Source organism: Nesoenas mayeri (assembly GCF_963082525.1).
Source record: "Nesoenas mayeri genome assembly, chromosome: 4".
Lineage (NCBI taxonomy): Eukaryota > Metazoa > Chordata > Aves > Columbiformes > Columbidae > Nesoenas > Nesoenas mayeri.
Genome location: NC_137540.1, coordinates 16,273,591 through 16,299,353, shown reverse-complemented (window position 1 = coordinate 16,299,353; position 25,763 = coordinate 16,273,591). Strand labels below are relative to the sequence as shown.

The 25,763-nt window shown below is 37.0% G+C and overlaps 1 protein-coding gene across 2 annotated transcripts in view; it reads right to left on the bottom strand.

The window, feature by feature from the left end:
* Positions 1 to 24,307: 24,307 nt before the first annotated feature.
* Positions 24,308 to 25,763, bottom strand: part of PCDH10 (protocadherin 10) — a gene marked incomplete at both ends in the record, with an annotated part of 29,040 nt that continues 27,584 nt past the window's right edge. For both annotated transcript variants that reach the window (XM_080343354.1, XM_080343355.1), the window contains one exon: positions 24,308 to 24,342. In XM_080343354.1, the coding sequence (XP_080199480.1) occupies positions 24,308 to 24,342 (35 nt within the window). The remainder of the gene's footprint in view (positions 24,343 to 25,763) is intronic.

Here is a 25,763-nt window from a genome sequence, read left to right as displayed (position 1 = left end):
AAGAGTTGCAATCATTAAATCACTTCTTGAATATTCCAATAGCATGTTTGTTTCTTTACATACATCTGGGTTTACAAATACAGTGGTGAAGACGGATATATATTAAGCAAGAAGATAGCACTAAGGAAAATTACTTTCTCCCCAGCATGATTAAAGGAGATTTAACAGAAAGAGACTTTTAAGCAGCAGTTTTATTGTAAGTAATGACAATAACCAGGTACTTTAAAAACAGCAGTATGAAATGCAATTTCTGTCAAATTAAGTGAGGTTATTTTGATCAGACAAGCTCAGAAGCCTTACCCTCTATGAGTAAGATTGCCTACAGATTTCTTTTCCAAATTAGTATGTAACTTAACTAAAGAAAACCAACAAGATTTTTATGCACCAGAAGACATAATACCCCCTATATATAAAGAAGTAAATGGCTAAGCATCTGTAACTAAAAATTTCCAAGTTTGTCTCTCTGTTACTCCAAGAAATTATCTCCCACCTCTCCTCTGCTCCATTCAAATTTCTTCTCTATTACTAATTTAAAGGAAAAAGTCCAGGTTGAAATAAAATCCAGAATCATACTGAGACTTGAGCTCAACAAGGTTTGGAGGGGCAACTGCCTAGTATTTTCATGCCTCTTCTTCAAAGACAGCAGGCTTACAGACTCGAGCAGTGTTTTATTAGAATGTACAAAGACAATGCTTTGCAAGACAGCACATGAATAGAGAAATATATACATATATATATATATAAAGCTTAAGGGAAGTGGTCCTTTTCAGTCCTGATTACCGGCTCAACAGCTTTCAGAACTTTCTCAAGTTGAACAGACATCAGACAACCCTCTCAAGTATTTGTAAAATCTTTCATCACCCTTGAAGTAGGGCTTGGCCAGTAGGTCCCTGCTGAAATCATTATCTCCTCTTGCTGGTCATCTCATCAGAGCCTTCCCCAATCTGACTGCACTAGCAAAGGAGCAATTTCTCCCTCTTTCTCTTTCCAGTAAAAGTAAAATATGACCAAGAGCCCAGGAGCAGCCAGGACATCATATACAGGTTCTTTTCCCCATGCAGCCACAACTCATACACCGTTCACCTTGCCTGATGAACAAAACATTTATCATACACCCTGAACATTCTACTTTCAACACTGAGCACTTAACCTATTTGGATATTTTGCCTCTTACAACTTAAAACATGTTATCTGAACTCTATACCAGTTTGCATGATAGTTGGCTAAATCAGTACCTTGCTTTCCAGATTTCCTGTTTAATGAATAAATAAAACTTAAATCATGAGTCAAAAACCAGATTCACAGAGTCACTGCCACCCTGTTTTCAATTGGCATTCCCTGTCAGTTAACTGGAGAGGTCTTGCATTCAGTGCACTCATTTCTCTAAATCCCATTTTTAACATCTGTCATACTCTATATACTACATAAAGATTCTGCAATGATTATCAACTAAACAAACACATTCAGAAACCATAGTATATACACACACCAGTTCATACATCTCCAAGATCTCAGCAAATAGGCCGACCAAAAAAACAAAAACAAACAAACAACAACAAAAAAAAAACAAAAAACCAAAACAAAACAAAAAAAAAACCACAAAACAAAACAAAACAAAAAAACCCCAAAAACTCAGCATATTGTACTGCAATACAAAGATATCAGTTCAAGTCCCAGAAGTAAAACAGTGGCTACAGTGCAGGATTGCTACTATTTTAAGTGGCAGGAAGGGAGGAAAAACTCCTCACTGAGGGCAGGGTTCCATGCTGGAGACATCTGAGGTAGCTCAAGAATCACTGCACTACATTAAGGAGTGGACATGCAGTATTTGCCCTTTTGAGTTTAGCCCTCTAAAGTAAACATTGAACACAGGATCAATACTCTGCAAGGTTATAGGACCAATGAACTGCTGAACACACACCCTTACTAAGGAAGCATAAACCTGCTTAATTATTATTCCTAATAAACATTGATAAACGTGTCATCTTTTATTTGGTAGGGTGAGTTAAGTTACTGCTCATCTGTTTGTTGTGAGCAAGGATTCACTTTCAGAATGACAACATATGTCCTATTGCTTTCTCATTTCCATGAGGATTTTCATGTAATTTTCTGAAGTAGTAGGCCAAGTACAACTTTTTTTAAACTAATTTCCTTCACTAATAACAAAAGACAAACTCTTACAAAAAATAATTCTAAGATATGAGATCTTACCAGATAAACCAGAGTTCTCATTTAGTTCCCTATCCCTTACCAAAGCCAGAAATTTTCAGTTACAGAGAAGAAAATGTATTGTTCATATGGGTGTTCTTGTCACTTTTTTCATTGCAGAAAAACAGTTTTCAGCAAAGAAAAAAAATAGCACATAAAAATGAAAGCAGAACAAACTTGTGTCTGATTTCCCAGAAATTCATAGGTCTTGATCTCAAGATCCCTTAAAAAAAAAACCAAAAAAAAACCAAAAAAACACCAAAAAAACACCAAAAAAACACCAAAAAAAACAAAAACAAAAAAAAAAACCAAAAAAAAAACAAAAAAAACCAAAAAAACCCAAAAAAAACAACAACAAAAAAAACAAAATACAAAACACCACACACACAAAAAACAAACCTTTCAATAACCAAGTTTTCAGCTATTGCTACAACCCAAGAACTTCATTAAAACTTCCCTAGCCTTTCCAAAACTTGGAACTCTAGAAGTAGCTACAGGATAACCATCATATCAGAGGGTATCAGCAAAGAGTCTAACTAAGTTCATTAAAAATTTCCACAGCTGAGCAAAATTCAGTTCTCATTGCCAGTGAATTTGAATTAGGATATTTGAGTACAGAAAAAGGCAGGAAGGAAGAGAGGGTGTTAAAAATAAGACAATGAATGCTACAGTTGTAAAAGCACTTATTTCCAATTGCACCATCACTTACTCGTTTCTACCACACCCAGAGTTAGTTTCTTTAGTTGGTCAACTAGAAAAATGCTCTAGGTCAGCACTCTCCAAAGTGTGTTGCAAACAACCCAGGGAGTGTGCAAGATAATCCACTGGAGCACAGGAAAAAAAATATTTTTGTACCCTTAATAAATAAAGAATATCTTTTAAATAGGATTTGTTTAATCCTTATCTTTTTTTTAAATTTCTATTTTGTATATCTTTTCTAGAGCCCATAATACATTAGCACAGTAGTACAATTTATAAATACATATTCATATATTGGTGATGAATGCTCAAGAATTTTTACTGTTAGGGGTGTGCAATCAAAAAAGTTTGGGGAACTGTTCTAAATAGCACAACAATCCAAGAGTAACATTCTTAATATTTGTCAAATACTTAAAGCCTTCTCAAACATCTCAAACTACCAGAGTTTTCTGTTTCATTTCCAAGCCCTCCTAAAGAACAACAAAAGCCAATCCAGTAAGAGTATCAGTTAAATGTATTTAAATATTACATAACTAATTCCCAGCACACGTTCACTTTTCTCTTTGTTTCTTTATAACCTCTGAAAACATATAGTCCATTTTCAAGCAATGAAGGAAAACGAAGGTTTTCAACTGTCCTATCAATTAAAGTCCTTAAACTGTGTAAATCAAGGCAGAGGCTTTCCATGGGGGGGGGGGGGGGGGGAGGAGTGAGGGGGGGGTGGTAAAATTCCTAAGCTCGTACACAACCACCACCACTTGACCATGACAGGGCAAGATTCTTCAGTTCTTAAATTTCACCCTACACTTAATAAAAACAAACTTCCGGTTGTTTCACCCTTAAAAAAAAAGTTTTCATCAATATACATAAAGAATTTCATGATTCAGAAAGTTTTACCATCAGAGCAGCTATTTTCTACTCAGTTCTATTTCATTATTTAGCACATCTTTGTTTTTAGAGTGATACCAATAAGAAATGTACAGAGGTTAGCTTCTGCCTATCAACCAAAACGACCAGTGCTAGGTCCAATACCTGATGTAGCCTTGAAGAGAAATGGAACTGGAGTAATATCAAAGAACGCTGCCTTGCACAGCCTCAAGCCCACACCAGTCCCTTGATTATAGTACCTCATCGGTTCTTCGGTGTTTTTTTTTGGTTGTTGTTGTTGGGTTTTTTTGTTTGTTTTTTGTTTTTTTTGGTGGGGTGTTTTTGGTTTGGTTGTTTAAAAACAAACACTCATCTAAGGGCAGGGTGTGACTAGAGGTCTCTGCAAGGCACCAGCACGTCGTTCTTCCAGCTCCAAGAGAACCTCCCACCACCGACATGCGACACCGCCGTTTCAGCAGGCGGAGCCCACCCGGGAGCATCTTGCTCTAGCCCAGAGGATACCTACTTGCCCAGATTTCCTATTTCTATTATCTAACTTATTTTTTCCGTCTTTGAACATCACCACTTGGCAGAAGACTTTCAGCAACAGAGGCAGCTGGCTCAGCCCCTCTGCCCAGCCCTGCCGCAGCCGGCTGTGCACTGCTCCGGGAACCCTCTCACTGCGCTCCTTTCCTCTCCCAACTTCCGACTAACTCACATCTTTATTTACCCATTCATAAAGCGGTACGACCAACTTACCGCCCTACGCCTGCCTCCTGCCCGCCCACCAGGACAGCTGCGACGCTCGACACCTTTTTCCTCCTCCCCGACACCAGCCGCACTCGGCTCTGCGGGACCCACCTCATCGCGGCCGCAACTCCGTATCAGCCGTTTTCCCTCACCTTTAAAACAACTCCCCACACAGCGCGCGCCGCCGCCGAGTAGCCGGGTAACGGCCCAGGCGCGTGGCAACGGCCCAGGTGCGCAATAACGGCCCAGGTGCGCAATAACGGCCGAGGCGCGCGGTAGCGGCCCAGGTGCGCAATAGCGACCGAGGCGCGCGGTAACGGCTCAGCCACCTCCGGCTGCCCTTAATTAGCTCATTCACCGCCCCCCCGCCCTCAGCCGGGGCTGAGAGATGCTGCTGGAAATGGAGTAAGTTAAAAGAGGTTCTTAAAAAGCTCCAACCCGAAACTTCACACCCACATGGGACTCAACAATTTAAGAAAGCGTGTGAATGTTTTAGAGGGCATGAAAGCAAATCCTTCCCGTGCAAACAGCAATGAAAAAAAAGCTTTTAATAATTCTGTAGGCAATACATTTTAAACCAAAAATGGAATATATATATGCACATAATTAGCTGGCTGTATTAACATGTACATGCAAGAAAACACTATCCTTACAAAGGGACACGGTGTATTCCTCTTCACAGGAAGACTTTACCTGGCCTTTCCATCACAGAGCAGGCAACTGCTTTGCCCATGTAATGTTTTCACACTGGTAAAGCCACCTGGTGTGGAGCAGGCACATGCACCTTTCCCATTGCTTCTGTGCTGCTGCCCCAGCACCAGCCACAGCGAGGAGGCCACAGGGGGCTCCTCCATGGAGGAACAGCAGAACCCCACCAGCACCCAGTAGCCACCTGGGTCTCAGAACTTCTTGCCCAATGGGGCTGTAAGTAGTCTCTCCATGTTAAAAAAAAATAAAAATAAAAATAAAAATAATAATAATAATAATAATAAAGTAATAACTAAATAAACAAAGCCACACGGCTGTGGGGACTTCTGTGGTTTTCTGCTTCTCAGAGGAGAGACCCTCAGCCCTCAATCCCAGGCCTCTCCAGCCATGGTGAGGGTCTTACCAAGGCCAGAGTGAACAGGCATCCAAGGCAGCCACCTCCCTGTCAGGCCACAGGGGTATTAAAAATGTATTATTTTAATATTATGTAAAATAATATCATAGCAGTGGTGGCAGTCTGGGTCTCCCCATTGCCAGAGTGTGGTGCCCACCTGGGCAGCCGGCAGAATTGTAGCTTTCATGGAGGTCTGGTTCTCCTGTCTCACTCAGCACTTACTCACCTTTCAGTATTAAAAAAGAAAAATATAAGCTGATAAGATATCCCTAGGCAGTGTTTCTGCACTGCCCAAGAAAGCCTCTGTGGCTGCAAAGATCCTTCAATAACCTGTCAAGAACTGACGTCGCTGTGTAAAGAGCTGTTCGTCCCTATATCTCATTTTAGATGGATGTACGTGCCACTTTCATATCCTTCAGCTCAGCATAACATTTGCCCTTTCATGTTCTCCATTTAAGCCATTGGGAATTCAAAGCTATTTCAAAGCATAATTATACCAATCTGCATATAAAAGGCTGTATGTCCTACAGAGTGTTCAGCTGAAAAAACCAAACTCATCGAAAGAAGAAAATTAGGAGTAAATCCCACAACTAAGATTCAGTAAAGTTAATAGATTTTTCATCTGATGTGAACAGTCTGTGGATTCTTAAAGCCACTGGAAAATTGTCTAAGCCACTGCACTGAGTCAGTCTGCGTGTGTAAAAAAAATATAGCTGCTACAAGGGGCCCACAGCTTCAAATGTTACTGCCACCTGGGGTGTGTGGCAGGTCTCCTGTTGACCTTGAGGCACCTTGTGAGGAGGCTAGTACACTGAAGTGAACTTTGAAGGACCCTCCCAGAGCTTAAGCACCTTTCTTGCTGCAGGCTGTTGAGGAAGGAAGGGTCTGTAGGAACACTACTTGCTTAAGACATCATGAAAGAGGAGTGGAGAAGGACTTCTTAATAGGTACATCCATCTTAACACAAAATTTCTTTCTGTTGTGATAATGAACTATATAAAATTGTTTGGGTTTGACTGTATCATATCAACTTATCATATACAAAAAAAATCAGATACAGGAATTATAGCCACATATGCTATACATGCTACATCACGGAAGTCAGTTCATTTGTAATATTCCTTACCCTGAACATGCAGAGTTAACTTCATGAAACTCATAAAAATGGTAGAAGTCATTGGAGTGTTTCTAATTTACCTTACTTGCTTTATGCACTTGGCTTAAAATGTCTCTGACAGTTGGAAAATACATTTTTTTTTTAAGTAAAGTTGAGTTTCACAAAATTGTGGAACTTGAGGAACAATATAATAAATTAAAATTTGAATATTTGCAACTTAATTATGAGTGCTGGAACACTGATTTTCTGGGATTATATTTCAGAGGTGGTTTTCCTACCACATGGCTTCTCCTTCTTTCTGATTTTCCTGGGATTATATTTCCTGGGTATTACGTTTCTGGTGTTTATGTTTCTGGGATTATGTTTCAGAGGAGGCTTCCCCAGCATACAGTTTTCCCTTCTCTCTAATTTTCCATTCCTCTTTCCTGCCTCAACTTGTCATCACACTCTCCTTCATGCCACTCACTTTTCAGTTCTCCTTAAGCTCACTCTCGTCCATCAACTTCTGCTTTCTTCTTCATAAGTTTAGATGGTATGTAGAGGTTGTTTTCAAAGGAACGTGAAGGCACTGGGAAAGCAACTCCAGAGAAGCTGCATTTTGCCTCCCCCACTACCTTCTGCAAAAGCATCCAGACATTTCACTTTGTGTAGCTGATGTGCTGCAGACAAACCCCCTCCTTTCCATTTTTCTAGGAAGAAACACTGTTTATCATCAGTTGTCTGAGAAATCCTTACAAAAAGTTAAAACTAATATTATCAATGATAGCAACGACTGGAGAATTTACTTTCTGGCTGTTAAGAAATGCAGAGGTATGTGTCTTTTCTGTAAAGCTATATTGTGAAAAAAGTTGGAACACAAGATTACATTTTAATAATGGCAGATGACAACAGTTCAGAGCTTCAAAAATACTGTAACAACTTAGGGAAATCAGTAACCAAAAAAAAAACCAACCCAGGAAAAGTACAGCTAACGTTTCTGTATGTATAGCCTCTTATTAATAAAATGCATGTCTGTTAATGTTTACCAGCTTCTTTGGGAAAGATATTGCATTGATTTCCAAATTGTAAGAAAGATCTTTCAATATGGGTTCAGCTCTGATTAAATTTTCTAGGCCAAACTATAGTAGTGAAATTAACAACAATGATTATTTACTTTTAAATGAACTTTAAAACATCGCTTTGATTATAGGCTGTTCCAGTGAGAGACTGTATTGGTAAATATGTATTACAAAAATAAAATGCTGGCAAAAAGATTGCAAGTAGAAATAGAGGATGTCTCAGAAGCTCACGAGAGGCAGAATTCCATCTTGATTAAAAGCGTTTCTTGCTTGTTATTTGGAAAAGACGTAATTTGCCTTTATTTTAAAATTCTGTGTATTTTAGAAAATGGATAACTTCAGGCTTTTAGCATAGAGGCATTGAAGCATATGGTAATCCCAGTCCCAAACACTAAAATGCGCCTGTCTATGCCAACTCTTAATTACCAGCTCATTAACACTCAGGTGTCAATTGCTGGTGGCAAAGGCAATACTCAGTTGGCCTGGTTTCTGTCATGCACAGTGTAATTAAATTGACCTCCGCAAAAGGAGCCCAGTAGTTGCCTGATACCACTTGGACACCGATTGCTGCACTAATCACAATCGTGTAATTTAGTGAATCACACAGTGTAATGAGGGAAAGACTCTGGAGAGTACCAAATTGTACTTGCATATGTAATAATGACTTTAAGGACAATTAGGGAAATAATCGCTGCTCTGTTTTCTTCCAAGCTAATAATGAACTACAGTAACTATTTGAGTTTCTATTGTTGATTTAAAACTTTAGCTGCTCTCTACTATTTTTAAAATAATGCTTATCAGCAATTAAAATGTTAAAAACAATAGCAATACTAGTAAAAAAGCTCCATCTTCATTGTTAGCCCAATAACAGATTACAGTTCCAAGTACTGGCTGCCTAGTTAGTATTGGAGAGACCTGTATCGGATGGTTTGTTGCAGGAGGAAAGGGTGATTAGATGTACTTCACTGATCTCTAAGACAGGCCAACATGCAGAGACCCTCACCCCACCTGCCCCATGCACATGACAGTGACGTGAAGGAAACCAGCCAGGGCTGGGGATGAGAGGAGACCATGGGCACTCCACTTCTCAGGTAAGGAATCTAACTTTGGCACCAACATCTAAACAATCTGTACAGACACAATTGCTCAGTTTAGCCAAGATTTTTAAAATGCAGCTTTTTCTGATCAATGTAGATCTTCTGAAGTGAACTCTCTGCCTTGGGACTTAAGAAATGGGGCTCCTAAGGCTGAGTTTATTGTATGGAAGTTTTAGCACTTAAATGAAGTGTCAAAATTTGGAGCATAGTTAATCCTTAGCTCCCTCTTGGCCAGGTAAGCAACACCAGCAGCCATCTCAGTGCTGTTTCAATTTCCACTTCCCTTGATAGCCTTTTCTCTTTCCCTGTATTATTTAGCACCTTACTGCTACATACTAATGAGATCACCTAATGTCGATTTCTAAACTTGGACGGAGTGGGTCTGGGCTATGACATGAGACCACAACTCAGACTTGTGAGCTTCTAAAAGGCTGGCCACACCTAAACTTCAGCATTTTCCTTTCCTTAATTCTGAAGGCTCTGAGTCTCTAGACACATCTCTGGTGTTATACAAGTATCAAAAATCTGGGCTTAATATTTCTGTGGAGAAAAGCTCTCATCTTCAGCTTTTTTTCATCTCTGCTCATCATCTCCCATGCATCTTTCCTGTGCATCTCCTATGCAGTACCACTGAACTTCAGGGCTTTATAGATTAGGTTCCCACTTCTCATTGTTGGGTATTTTCCCTTGTGGTTCTCTGTTTGTTTGCCTAAATCCTCCTGTTGACTTTAATAATTAAACTGTAAGATCAGTATGGTGAAGACTTTTTTTTTTGGTGTGTTTGTGGATTCACTAGTAGAAGCATCTGCCTGTGAGCGGGTCTCCTATGTGCTATTGTTTTACCAATACTGATAAAAATCTGATGTCCACACCCAAGTATGAATAAAAAAAGGTCTTTGTATTGATACACTGCATGTGTTTCATTAATCAGCAAATGTCATGCTTACAATATGGAGCAGAATTTTTATGATATGCGCAAAAAACTTTTCAATATATAATACAGAATGTCAAGTATATTTACATGGGGACATTGGATGATGTCAATTTGTAACATATGCAAAAACTAAAACTTAAAAATTCAAGACTCTTCTGTAGATATTTTACATATAATAGAACTCCAGATCTTAGATTTTTCTTTTGCACTGATACCAGTGGGATATTTGAGCCCAGAGCTTGTGTACGATCAATTCAATTATCATGGTGAGCAGTAAAAGAAAAAACTGCCAAAGAGTGCAAGCCATCTGATGAATAGTTACTGAGCTGGGAGAAGAACAAAGATTTTTTCAAAAGTGAAAACTTTAGTTCCCTGAGAATGCAGTAAACAGATTTGCTGACAAGTTTATGCAAAACACGCAGAAGGAGCACAATCATTTCTAGAGATGTTACAAAATCTAAAGAATAGATGAAAGCATTTTGTTGATGATGTGTTTATTAAAGATTGTGAATTCTGGAGAAGTGATCCATCTAACAAAGAAATAGCAATGCTGTGCAGAGATTAGGAACAAAAGGGAAGGATCTTTCTTGAAGAGTGACAGGCCATCAAGGAAAGACACTTTCCAGTGAAGTGCTAACAGATGTAGCAGGTGAGATTCAATCAGTTGAAAGGTACCCAATCGACAAACAAGAGGAATTCAACACTGTTTCATGCATAAGTTCATACCTGCAAAACAGTGCTCAGCATGTATTGCATAAATATGCAGCTCAGGAAGGAAATAAAACTCACAGTACCTTCTCAGTAGACATTTCTAAACCTGTCTTCTGTGTGTTGAACAAAGAAAGTTTAACATAGAAATAAAGATGATGGAGATACTGTATCTATAATTGTGGGAGAAAAGGAGTCAGACTCTTTTTTAATGTACTAACTTACTTTTGGAAAACATTGAGTATACCTGGCACCCTTCAACTTAAACAGGAGCTCTGGTTGTTCACAAATTTTTAAAATCAGTCTTTGGAGATATGATGTATTTTCAGATTAAAAATACATTCAACACCTAACTTCTTTTCAGTTATAAGGTGTGAAAGAACCACTCTTCAGCCTGAGTAAGAACCAAGAGGCGATTCCATAGGAATGCCCTGCTCCCCAGTTATTTCGAAGAAAGGTAACCAAAAAGTGGCTCCACTGTGAAGTCCAAGTGAGCTCACTGCACTAAGAAGCAGATGGCATAATCCCCCAGACTGGAGAGTTAGCTGTAACCTTCTGAAACTCCAAACTTTTGCTTATTGTAGTAACTATCATACAACATAAGCACACATAAACAATCATAATAAAAATGCCTTACATCTAGAAATATTTTCCATTCACTTTTTGAGAGGCAATACACACTACAAATTCAGATAGGAGTACTGACATAAATGATGCTTATAAAGCACTTGCCCCGCATTCCTTTTACAACATTGTGAGTTATTCATTCACCATCTGTATTGTCTATACTACTTCATTTCTATTTAGTTTTGCTTTCTTCCCCTAAGGAGTCAAGCCTTCATTTTTGTATGTGTATGTTTATCCCCTCCAATATTGACTACCAGTCTTTCTGATTGTGACATCTGCTAGTGATTTAATGTACAAATGGCAGGCAGAAATCGTCAGGCCATGGAGTGTCATTTGTTATGCCATTCTGTCTTTGACTCTGCACACTCTAAGGGCAATAAAGAGAAGGACAGTACTGATATAATTCAAGGTGATGAACAGATTCTTCTAACTTGAATGGACTTCTTGTGATCTTCCATATTATTTAAGGATTCAAAGCCTTCTGAGATTTTGATCTTTTAAGCACGCTACTTTCTCACAATTTAGTTTATGTATGTTAAGTGGAAGTGCAGGGGAATACAACAGGGTTTTAAAATATAAGATAATTCAGAGAGGTATCTCACCAGCAGCAAGACAGAACAGTCTCTGTTACCCTCTTCTTTCTTCTTTGAAAGGCCTAGGGGAACACCAGTCCTGGGAATAGGGTGGGGACAGAAAGACATCTTAATTTCTAGCAATATAGTCTGGAAGCAATATAGTCTGGATGGCTGCTGAAAAATTGTCATACTTCTGGTATAATCAGCTTATATCAGGAGTAGTACAGAGTGATGAATTCAGATACCCTTTTATATTGTCTCATTTATTCTCATCTCAGTTGTGAGTTCTGTGCTGTGATTTTGAAAGGGACAACCCCATATCTCACGTTTTTGATTCAGTTTGCATTTATTGATTATTTACATATATTCGCTCAAATATAAAATTGTAGTTCTATATAGATACTCAGAATTTTGATTAATGGGTCAGTTTACCTTTTTTATAATGGACCTGGTAAGGCAACGTGTTCACCTATACTAGACTAGAATTACACATACAGACACTAGGCTAAGACCCTACCATTATTCTGCTTGGTTTATATAGACTACACTGGAATTGAAACAGAATTTTACCTGCACACCAACAAGTGTATGAAATTCTTGTAACAAAATTATTTTCATGTCTCCTACAGCTTCTCTCATAATGTTACTTGTTCAAGGTACTGCCAGGTCAATTTAAGTGTCTTGGAGTGAGAGGAGATTGGGGAAAGAGGGAGAGACAGAACTGTTATAGGTGTAAGGTTTTAGTTTGTAAGGGCAAACCAATATCAAGAAGAAAAAAAAAAGACCTTGTCACATTAGTGACAACATATGCCCAGGAAATGTACTTGTTTGATTTATTTGAAACAGCTATTATTTTGCAATCTAAATACTCTAGTATTTTACAGTAACATAACAGCAAGGAAATAAAAATATCAAAACAAAACTCCATCTGAAAATGAAATATTATTTTTTCCATCCTCTTTGGAATCTCTCTTTTACAACAGAGGCATGTTGTGCCTGGTATAAATATAGTCTGTAAGAACAGCTTAGATAAACTTGTATTGGTAATGGCATTCAAAACGCTAATCCAGGAGCAAGGCAGTAGAATTGGGAATGATGACCTCCCAGTGTCAGGGCATGGAGGGGCTGGGAGCTCCCTTGGGACTGAGGTCTCCCAGCCAGGAGCAAGGTAGCCAGAGAGCAGCCACAGACAGCCCCAGGCCTGGACATGGATCACCAGCGAAACAGCAAAGAAATATTGTTTCCCACCTTAACTGGTGCAGTAATTCTGTTGTTGTCAATAGGATGACTTCAGAAACACTTACCTACTGGAAATTTATCCAATTGTCTAGAATCTCTGAACTTTTCAGCATCTACCAGGTACATACTGGGTAAATCCTTCTCTGTAATGCATTATATTAGTGTATATCTGAGTATTTTCTAATAATACATTCATTTACATGACTAGCATGCCAGGTGTGGTTTGCTCTCTTGATCTCTTTGGCAAGAGACCAGGCTCTCTAATGGTTCTGTAATATGCTCAGTGTCACTCCATGTGTCATTAAAAGAAAAAAACCTCACTGAGCAAAATATTTTATACAGTACTACTTGCTGGAAAGCAAGCAAATGAATCTGTAATCAGTGATTAACCATAGGAGGTGGCACATGTACATTGTTCCTGCACCAAGAGATGTTTAAGTGCTTTTGTAGATTGGGACACCAAAATAGGAGATAATCCTCCAACTTGCTATTTAGAAACTCCTCTAAGCTGGATATGGATGCTGAGACTATCTGAATACAGATTTCTCACATCCTAAAAAAATACTCCAGAAGTCATACCATCTGCTCTGAAAATCTTAGATACATACTCTTTAACATCTTAGCAAAATAGTATCCTATTTTTAGGTGTTTTGAGAAGACAAGTATTGAAAAGAAAACTACCAGAGAAAGAAGTGCTGACAGAGGCCCTTATTCATACAATACTGATCATAGTACTTGCCCATGATATTGGCCCCTGAGGACAAATGCTTCTTTTTTATCATGGGATCTAGACCCAGTTTTATTTTCCCAACCCTCCCTGATAATCAAATCCAAAAAGATTTAGGCTCTGAGTGAAAAGATGAAGAGCTCTTGATTCTTCTCTTTGAAGCTGTCCCATTTTGCAAAGAATAATTATATATTCTTTTGACAGAGAGACCAAGGGCACCGAATTACATATTGCTCTCTAGACTACTAGTTAGCTCATTAACCTGCATGTGGGAAGATCTCAGTATTGTAGCACCCATGTGGTTTTACATTATTTTATGTTATAATCACTGTTGTGGTTGCATTTTTCTTATTATTTTAATTTAGGAACTAGGCCCTATTCCCATCTCTGCAATAAACTGTATTATGAAATTTCTCAATTATGCCTCAGTAAGATAAGGACAGTGATACAGGCATCTGTTTTAACACTGGAATATATTTTGCTTACTAATAAAGGATATAAAGCACACAGAACAGCAGTCAATAGAAACCTAACTTCGAAATGCACAGTTTTTCAATTTCCAGCTATGCATAGATCTTCCAGTGCTCAAGGTTATTTTTTGGATGAGAACAGTAAGACAGATTTTGGTTTGTTTTTTTCCTGAAGCTTTATATTTGTGAATATCAACAATGTGTTCAGTGAAGCTGTGGATTTCACTCTGCAAGTGAAGAATTAAACACCTAAGAAGTTTGCATGCAAATGGTGGTTTCCAGTTTACTCTAAACAGAATGGAAACAGGAAAGAAATTTCCCCCATCCAGTAAAACACTATGCAGACTTAATATTTTCTGTTACTGCATTTCATGTCCTTGTCCCTGAACAGTGGAGTTCTGGAAATGATTTCTATAAAAAGAAAAAAGGTAAACTACCTACTTTTGCCTGGATTTTTTTTCTGTCTGAGTGGTACTTCTTGCATCAGATTTACTAAAGAAAACAAAATTTTATTTCTTTAATAATAAAATCAAATTAATTCCTGTGATGTCACAAAGGAAGTGACAACAGGAACTAAAGTAGAAAAATGGAACCCAGAAACCTTAATATAACTTTCTATATGATAAAGGCTAATTTAATTCCACCTGTATTTATAAGGGTATAGTTTAAAAGTTAGGCTGATAGGTCTATTACTCAATTATACACAAAGCTCAGAACCCAAAAAAAACTTTTGACAAATCATGAAAAGCACAATGAAGTAACATCTGTTAAAATGTAGTATTTAAAGCAGAATATAATAATATATTTAAGAAGGAAGTTTGTAAATTGCTAAGTTTCACAATAGGGTAAGAAACCCTTCTAGGGGGTTGATTTTGGGGGCTCAGGGCTGGCTCAACACCAGCACACCCAAGGCTGGTCCCATCCTACCATTGGGAGCTGTGGGAAGAGGTTTCCTGCCATGCTGGTGAGTGCCCACGACCCAGGGCAGTGCCTGGTTCCATTCACTGGGCCTGATCTTGACCCTCACCCGTGGCACCAGAGCTCATCTCAGCCTCAGCGCACCACTGTCCCCAGGGAGGTGCTGAATGCCAGTGCTGTCCCCTGTTATCCCATGAAAATTGGTGTAAGAAAGAATACGACATTTCACATGCCACTATTTTTCAACTCAGCTGTGATTGGTCTGATTTAAACGTGTACTTAGAGTGACAAGGAGCAGATTTATTTCTTATTTTGGGGGTTTTGTTTGTTTACTTAATTTTTAACAGATCTTTTCCAGAAGCTCAGTGTGGTTTAAAGATACCATTACAAGGTATGTTTCATTTTCTCCCTAGATTATATTAATTAACTATATTTTACTTCCAGCACTCTGTCTCCCTTTCTTTGTTGACAGTCAGAATATAAATCAAACCAAGCCTCTTACAAAAATGGAACGGCCATGAGCTCCAATGGCATCATTTAGCCTCATCTTCAGAGGCTGGAGCAGGAGAAGGTTTGCTTGCATTCATCATTTTTTCTGCAGCTAGCAGAAGCCACAACAAATATATTGCTCTCATGGTGAAATCTTTCTCTTTCATGATATTTATGTCCCTGAACAAAGCACTATTTAAGTACCAATTAATGTCATCTGTGAGACTAGGAAAAGCAGAGAACGTTTTATCTCTTTCTCTCCCTCTTTTTCTTCTTCACAGTGGAACAGTGCCACACCACTGCTCTTCTGTCAGCGTTGCATAAAGTTTCTGCCCTAAATTGTTCTGATAACCTGTCTAGAAAAGCTGTAGTGATATTACTAGGCAATTTTGACATCAGACATTTTTCCAGGTCTTTTTTTCTGTTTTATCCTCATCAAATGAGGATATACCCTCACACATACTGAGGTGAACAGGCAAACCCTTCAGAGGACTGCTTTTGTACACCAGGTAAAAGTTAGATCAGAAAAGATAATAGGAAACATCTTTCAATTTAGTTCTGAAAGGAGATAATGTGCTTAGGATCTGATTATTACCTTCCAAAGCAAAACTCACTGAAACATTCATTATTGAGGTTAGTACTTACTTTCTTTGCTTTGTTCACATTTTCAGCCATCAGCTATGGCAGTGTAAGAATACTCTGCTCCAATGAATTTTTGATTCTCTGCCCTTCTGCATAGTGAAAACATGAACATATATTTCCAGGACTGTATTACTGTCTTTGTCTTCTTAGAAAATCTGAGCCGTGATATCATTTAAGGTGGTGTGTTATTTTGCTTTGAGATAAAATTATTAGAAACATGTCTATTTAAAACTGACACCTAGCCATGTCTGAATTTCCAAATTTGATTGCACAGCTTGTTTAAACAGAGCTAGTGAAGTTTCCCTTTTGTCAGTGTCAAAAAAATGTATTGTAGGGTGTTCTTGCTCAAAAATGCATGTGCATAAAGAAAGAAGTGAAAACTTCCTTTTGTTCTCCCTCAAATCGCTGTGGCTTGGGCCATTGTCTTTAATGGAATCAGGCTCTGATACATATAAAATATAGATCAGTTTGAAATTAAAATGTTTGAATCCAAGACTTCTGAAACTTAGGGTTGGCTTGGTTACATTCCCTTTATCATATTGTCATAAGGCTTTGTTATACAATACATTACTCTTCACTGTTAGTGCAGCTCAAAGAGGAGTTATCCAAAAAACGCTTTTAAGCATGGTGAACAAGGAAGTTTTACTACAGTATATTTCATCTTGACTCAACAAGATGCCCAGCACTCACCTGACAGGATGCTTCCAAAATGAAGCATTTGCCTTCAGGAGAACTACACCCGCATAGATTTCATTTTTTTCCTGATGTCTGTCAATATCATGAACTTTATTAACAAATTCAAATTCAAAACCAATTTCAACTCAAGAAAGCTGTCCAAGTTAGTTCTTGCTTATTTCATACATATGAGGATATCTACAAAAACACAGATGCTCAACAATGGATTTTAATGGATATGATATTTGTTTATATATATGTATCCATTTCATACCAAGACAAATTAGCAGATTAGAGACAAACTAAAATGATGGAGCTCTTTAAGAAGAATTTGAGCTCTGACTGTACGGATCAGTGCAATGAATTTAACTCACAGTTTCAGAATTTCTCATGGTATAATATAATAAAGACTCACTGGCTGTCTTTTACATTACTTCAAACAGAATAAACAACTTCCTGTTCTTAAAGAGATCTGATGCTAATGTTTTGCAATTAAACTGCAAAAACTAAATATGTGTTGAAGGTGCTTATTTTTGCCCCTATGCCTTTGTATAAATTTTAATTCAAAACTCCCAATGACATAAAACTCGAGACTTGAACATGGAACAATGGCAGGATATGATCAGCTTTCTCTGTGTAAGACATACAAATATTTAACAGCCTTGCAAAACTGCAATGGCAATTTAACAGCCTAGGAAGACTATCTGTTTATCCACCCTTTACCCTGAGGAATGATAGTAGATAAAGAAAAGAAATGTCCTACTATGAGCTGATAAAATTTGGAAACTCAAATACTGAAAGGCATGTTTGGTTGTGGGTATAACACATCTAGAAGGGGCTGAATTCAGATCTTGAATGCGAAACTCCATTTTACACTAAGAAACAAGTCTAACTTCATAGTATCATAAATATGTTTCTACCCTGCTGTTTGCATTTACTGGTAGGAGCTTACTCCTGTATGAAAAAAATCCAGTGGCAACTCACCAGATTTTGAACTATAATTATATACACGCACACATATCTCCCCATACACATACATAGTGACTATAATGCAGGAAGCATAATCTTTACAAATTGTACTCATCTGTGCATTGTCATTCCACTTAATTTTGCAACAGTACTGATGAAAAATTATTACACCTTGTTCAAATCAGCTGAGAATATATCAACAGGAATATATATATATATATTTTTTTTTTTTTTTTCTCTCAGTAGGCAGCTTAATAAAAACTGACATTAAATCATTGAAATTTTATTTCAAGTAATGAAATGGTTTAGTATTTCTAAGTTTTGGAAGAATCCATCTGGAAGAAACCAAAGTCTAGTTTTGAATAAATTGAATAAGCAAGCTGCTTAAAAATCCATTGCTACATATCTAAACAAGAAATAAAAATAAAAATAAAAAAAAATACAGATCTGGTTCCATTTTGTTATCCTTTATAAGATCCTGTCTTCTGTGCTGGAACTCTAATTTACTCCAAAGACAGTTCTTAACACAGACAGCTTGTTCTATTATGCTCATAAATTGTAAATTTAAACATTAAATATTGCTTTTGCTACCTAATTGAAGGATAGAACATTCTTATCTTTACAGCTGTGTACAGATCACATACTTCAAAGCTTAATGTGCTCTACTAGGAACATCATAGAACAACAGGATTGAGAGGCTAGTCTATGCTTTTTCACTGAGGCAAGTTTAAGTACACTTATGTTATTTTTTGAAATATTTTTGAAAACCTTTAATGAAGGAGATTTCAGAACCTTCCTTATCCCAGCTTATGGGTATAGAGATTTCCCCTTAATATCCAATCTAAACATTTTCTGACTACTTCAGTTTACTTTTGTGATCAATATGCAAATCAGAGTCCTTAGACATTTGCATCACACATGCTTAAAGGAAGAGGCAAATAGAAGAGCTCATGTTTAAAGGCATTTACATACCTATCAGTGCAGATAGGCACCTAGGAGCATGATGACATATATGGTAGATGCTGAACAACTCAATTGCAATGGGAGCTGGCTGGATGCAACAGGATTCTTCCCCACTACAACAAAGAAATGGGAGAAATTGAACCTCTGTATTGTCAAATACACTTCTCAGTACTTCTCTTGGGACACAGCAGCCATGTACTCATTTTTAGTGTGTCCTAAATGTTATCAAAAGTTATCATACTGAAATGCACAGTGAGCTAGGGAAATCAGGAAAAGCTAAGTCTTTAAATATCTTGGGAGCCCAGGCTGCAGTACTTAAATCTTCCTTTTCTCAAGCAGCTCTGTGTCCTATCATAATTCCCTCTGAGACTCTCCCAATGAACTCAGAAGGGTTTCTGTGCATACCTGGACCAACGGCTACATTATTTAACATTTAAAAAAAAGGTATGTATATCACATACACAGTTCATGGAAAGAGTTCAGTTATGGAAATGAATGACACAGTATGATATGGTCAAGTTTTCCAGGAGAAATGGCATGCAAAATGTGAAGCAGTTCCATTAAATAGAAACACTTCAATTGTCCATGAAATGGAAAGGAAAAATATTTCCTTTTCCTCTCAAAGACTGAAAACAACCTAAATTTACAATATATGTCTAATATGAAAAACACACTCGGAAAGCAAAAACATTTCTAAGAAGTGCAAGGACTTTCTCACCTTAAAAGCAGAAACAAAAATTTAACAAACTCCTATAATGAAACCTTTGTCAAAAGCTTTTTTTTTTCCCTCCACAAAATTAGCAAAGCATGTAGGTGACCTGAAGTCCTGTTACCTACAGGCAGGGAAACATTTCACTGTTGTGTTTATTCAAATCAGTATCTACCGTTGGTGGCTTTTTTCTGATTGTGTTTTGTATACTATATACATTGTTAAAAGGACCCCATAAAATATTTTGTACTTATACAAATGTGCTAGACGTACACATTAAGAGTTTAATAAAGGCAAATTTTTGTCTGGAGTAATGAAATTAACAACTTCAGGGCTCTGTCCAGTAGCTGTTTGTACAAAGAGTTCTCACAAATTCATCGGGAGTCTTGTTTGGATCCATAGCAGGATGGTTTCCATGTATATACTTCTATCTAATAGAAACTGTAACTATAACAAAGAAATAAGAAGAAAAGGAAGAAAAGCAATTTCTGTTACAACATAGCAGTGGCCAAATTCAGCTTCTCACACGTTCCTCCTTTGGCAGCACTGGTGGGGATATCAGAATTCCTATATAACTGGAATCAGTGAGAGGTTTTCTCTTGTTTTAATAATCATTACTAGGAACTAGACATTGCTAGACATTGCATGATAACACAGTGTTCTCTTGTGTTGTTAATATTTGACAGTAAGATACAGCTGGGGAAAAAAGCACAATACAAAAAGAAAAAAAAGAAAAAACCAGTTTACTAGATTTTTACATTTAGTAAATGGTACTTAAACTCCATGGACATGGGTAGTTTTAAACTTCACCTTTGAAAGTTTACCTTTTTCAATATTTCATAGAAAAGAAATGCTCTAAGATACCATTTCAGACCACAGAATTTTTACAGAACATAAAGACTATATGCAAGGGTTTAACCCTTTTCCCAACAAAGATGGCAGCCAACCCCTTTACAACTCCACTGGGAGAAGGGTCAGCTGAGAATCTGGTTGTTCCTAATTTCAAATTTCCTTTGTGATAAAAGAATCAATAATTTGGCATAAAGTTTGCCTTCATAATTTGAATTCTAGCAACAACTATTCCTTGCCACAAGAGAAATATTTTTAGGCAATATATTTGTATAGTTTCACAAACCTATGTCAGAGAGATGTGTGTGTTTGTGTGTGTGTGCATATGTATGTATGTACGTATGTATACTAATGAGTTTGGGATGATTTTCTTAAAATACTTAACTTCACTTACATTATATCTTACATCGCAAAATGTACAGACACCCAGTGTTCTTTTTAACAACATATACAGGTGAGTTTATAGAGCCTTATAAAAGATTTTGTGATTCCAAATTAAAAACCATAGAAATATAACCAAAATAATGGAGAGTGATTTATACCTCTGATAGTACATAGCGCTCATTCTGGTAATATTGACAGCTGCATCTTTGGCATTGAAAATTCATTACAACTTTTAGACAAAATGTTGTTGCTTACAGCTTTTTTTGTTTAAACAAGAAAACAGGATTGACCAAAATACGAATATTGGGGAAGTACTATTAAAGGTTTCTTTTATTTTCATTTTTAGCAAGGATAGCTTAGGAACCCTGAATTACCTTCTCACTTTAGCGTATGGTGTAGACTGTATGAATCCATTTAAAAATCAACTAAGTTGTACCACGTTTTCCTGAAAATTATATATAATATAATATATATATATATTTTATATTTATTTAGAAGCTTTGAAATAGTACAGTAAACACTTTGCAACACGGTGTATAAACTACAGAATGTCTTTGATAATTTTTGTGGGTCTTCAGATTAACAACATTTTTATGACCCACAGGTGAAAAGAACATGATCACAATCTCTCTTGTAAAGTTGGAATAATTTGGGAAACACTTGATCACACAAAAATAATATAAAACAGTCAAGTTTAAAACAGTGATATTGCATTTATAATGCACATTTCTTTTATCTGTACGATTGGCTTCTTGTGGTGAATATAAACATCTAAAGGGCTCAGTGACATTTTGGAGAGAGAAAGATATATAGTGCTGTAAACAGGCACACACTGATCAGAGAGGCAAGATCAGTTGCCTCTGAAGTTTCTACAGTTTTACACATTTCAACTCATTTCTCAGGCCTGCTGAGAGCAATTAGGTCCTATTGTTGGCCATGATGTCTCCAACAGCACACAAATTCTTCAGTTACACAGAACTGGATGGCCAAGATAATGAAGTTGAAAGTTGATGCTTTTTGTTGGTCGACTTTTGTGCAAATCATGCTGCTTCAGGTAAGTCCTGTAGAAGTGACTAGCATATCCTTTTCCGTGCTGCAGGAAAGAAATAAAGACACTTCTGAGAACAGAGAAAAAAAAACCAACCCAAACAAACAAACAAAAACACAAGAAGAAAACCCAAAAACAACACCAAACACAGTCTCCAACATTTCTTAGATTTAGTATTTCTTAAGAGTGTAGAGAAACAGCCAAAACTTGCCACAAACTTTGCTTAAAATCCCCATTGTAGCAAATAGTTTAATGTTGATTCACTTTTCAGAGGAAAATCTGTTTGAGACTTGATAGTCTGAAAACCGAACTTCATGTGCTTTTTTATTATTCTGTCTAACATGTCATAGCAAGTATTCCAATGTGCTTATACAGAATCAGTATAAGAACAAAACAAACAGTCAGACTTGCAGGTTCAATATTACTGGAAATTCCAAGCCTATTCTAAGCAAGATCTAGAATCTCCTAAAGATTCAGAAGCTGGTTTTCCTTCTCTTTCAAAGAGAACCATTATCCTCATCATCAAATGACCCTTTAGTCCGGTTTGACAGAGATGAAAAAGTGGTGCATTAGTGCTACAATTCAAATTTCAGCATTTACTGTCAGGCTGAAAATTAACTCATGTTACACAGATAAGAAGGTCAATGCATTAGCAAACCCATATCCTAATCCATCAGCTGTGGTAGCTATATTACCTCAAGACACTAGCTATTTTAGCTGTAATCAGGAGCAAAGGTAACAAATTATTTGTATTAGCATTCAGAAAGACCCTGGGTTAGATTTCAGACACACATGAAGTTGAGACAAGGGACTAACTTGCTGTATTATTGTTATCATCATCATTATTTAGAAAAAATTGTAATGATAAAATCAGGTTTTACCTTAGCTCCAAATCAACTAAATCCTTACCTGAAATTCTGTATATTTCTGTGCATGAAGTATTACAACTAAATCAAAGAATCTTAACTTTAGAATGAATCTTTGAATCAAGCCATCCATATATATATGCTGATGCTTACATGCTGACACAAACACATCCAGTCTCCGTTCCATTTAACACAAATATACATTAGCCATACCTATTCACTATTTATATTCACTAGTAAACATCTAATGATGTATCTACTGTATCACAGAGAAGTTAGATTACTTACAGGAAAATATTAACATAGATGTTGTATGTTCATCTAATCTAGCCTGTCTATGCCATGGGATGCACACAGAAAAATGCAACAAACATTTATTCATAAGCTATCTGTTGAACATACGGACAATTGCCAGATGTATTATTAATATTACAATTAAAGCATCTAATATATTATGTTTCGGTTGTCTCAATTCTGCAAATTAGTAAACAGAATTAGAAAGACATTTTAAAAGCTTCTGCAGTATATTTTTTTAACATTGTAGTAAAGATTAATGCGATCAGAATTTTGTGATGTTTATGTGTATGTGATCAAACCAATCAAGTTTCTATACATCTTTAAAAATATATTTTAAAACATAACAAGGAAAAGCATTGCAATAATAGTTATAAAAATAACAAGATCTATATTTGGTCTTCAAAATTTTTGTTCCAAAAGTTCACTAATAATTTCAGTTCTCTTATAAATTCGTGAGCACAGTCATCTAGGTTGCTGTGTGCCATTGAGGAAATTATGCTGCAGTACAAACAGAGCAGGAATTTCATGGGATAAAACTATACAGATCTGTAGCTGGGGCAATTGCTGTTCTCATGCAGCACCTGTTTCCTTCTGCTCCTGTCTGAAACGGTAGATTGGTGTTGATGTGGCACTTGAGGTATGCAGCAAAATCTGTTTACAATATGCTTTCAGGTAGTACAGAGATTGAGTTGCTGGCCGTGTCTAGTCCATTGCAACGTAAATTAATTGAACTTAATTTTTAAACTTCCATTATTATGTTTATATTACAAAGCAATTAGGCCATTTTATAGCAATAACTAAGTATTACATATCAGGGTACAGAATACCTGCAACTCTCCCACCTACAAAAATCCTTGTCCTAAATCCTAAAATATCCTCTACCAACACAAAACATGCATTGGATTTCAAAGGCAACTTTTATTTGGTATGTGGGGTTTTTTTGTTTGTTGGTCTGTTTTTCTGTTTGTTTGTTTTGTGTTTTTGTTTTGTTTTGGTTTGGTTTGGTTTTTTTGTATATGTACAGAAGTTTATGTGCAAGCAAATCTCTCCATGTCTATACCAGTTTCCGTCTTTTTACAGATGGGGAATATAAATCAGAGAGGTTAAATGGAAAGGAGGATGGATTCAGCTTAAAACAGAGGGCAATGAAAGTTCTGACATCTGTTCCTAGCTCTACGTGTGTGCATGCATGTGTGTTCATAAATAAACTTTAATAAGAAACATCAAGCCTCTCTGTATCACAATTTCTCCATCTGTAAAATGGGAATAATATTGCTTACCTATCTCCTAGAGGTGCAGGAAGGTTTAAATCACTATTCTTTATAATCCACTTTGAGATCCAGAGATGGCAAGTGCTACAGAAATGGAAGTATCAGAGTCAGTGTAAGAGCTGGCACAAGAACACCATAATTTCTGGTGCCTAATATCTCCTAAGAGATCACAGCTCTCTCTTTCATCCCTGTTTCATCTCCTGTTCTGAACTCTCAAACTAGTGCATAAGGAAGCTTCAAGTCTGTGTGAGTATGGGTATTAGTTAGAAAAAGGGTTTTAATAATGAACGGTTTCATAATTCTGTTAATGTAATTATACTATTTGTACACAGACTCTAATAGTGTTTGAGGTGAACAAGATGATTAAATAGTCACAAGTATTCCAATTAAAATTCTTAGGGTACACAATTTGTACCGTACTGACTATAGTTCCTTCCCCAGAGACCTTAACAAAGGTTTGGAGTGTTACAGTAAGAGCGCTTAATGCATAAAATTTATATGGAGTTGCAATAAAAACTGGAAATAAAACCCAGCAAAAATACATTTAGATTCATTTGTTCCTCAGTACACGTTAGTAAGCCTCCCATTCACAGTGAGCTAGTTCTGCGTAGACTGACAAGACATGTAAAGACATCAGCGGCAAGTGAACAGAAAAAGAAAAGCAGTAACATAAGAAACAGAAAAGAGAAAATAAAGTATGCAGTGATTATTGCTACCTTATGAATCAGAAATGAACAGAAAATACTGTCAAGCTCTCGTCTATTTAATAAATCTTCCTTTCACCCTGATGTGAATCTTCCCACTGCATCCAAACTTGATGTCAGACTAGTACTTTACAACCATGAATAGAGTCATATACATTTCCTCTTTTGGCAAACCCTAGAGGGGATTGCCTGTACTTGGAAGACCTTCAAATTATCTGAATAAATTTTTTCTCCTGCATAGTATTGCTGGCTAATCTGACAAGGACAGAGAGAAGGCCCACTGCTTCCCTCCACAGCTGGCAACCAAAGCAGCAGTAGAAGACACATCCTCTACCTTTTATAGCTGTGGTCTCTGTTCAGTCTATACTATATTCGAGAGCTCCATAAACTCCCACAGTATTATAACTGCTATAACTGAATGACTGCAGAATTCCCTCAAGTGACAACAGTCTAATGATCCAAATGAACCCCAATATACTAAAATCTCCAAAGAATACCAAATACCAAGCATACTGCTGCTGTTACAGATATATTGCTGTTCTTCACATGGAGAAAGAATGCACTTGAACTTAAAAACTCTCTTTTAAATCAAAGCCAGCTGTGCAACAGGAGAACAGAGGGAAAGCCAGTACGTAAACTGTCATCTTGCTGTTTCAGATCCAAATTCTCTAAGTTAGCACAATATCCAAGTATTATTTGTCTTCACATGGACTTTCAGATACAGGCTTCTATGAAAGCACGCAATGCATTACATCTTTTCTTTTGGGTCCCCTGTAAAAAAAGGTGCTTCACGATGCCATG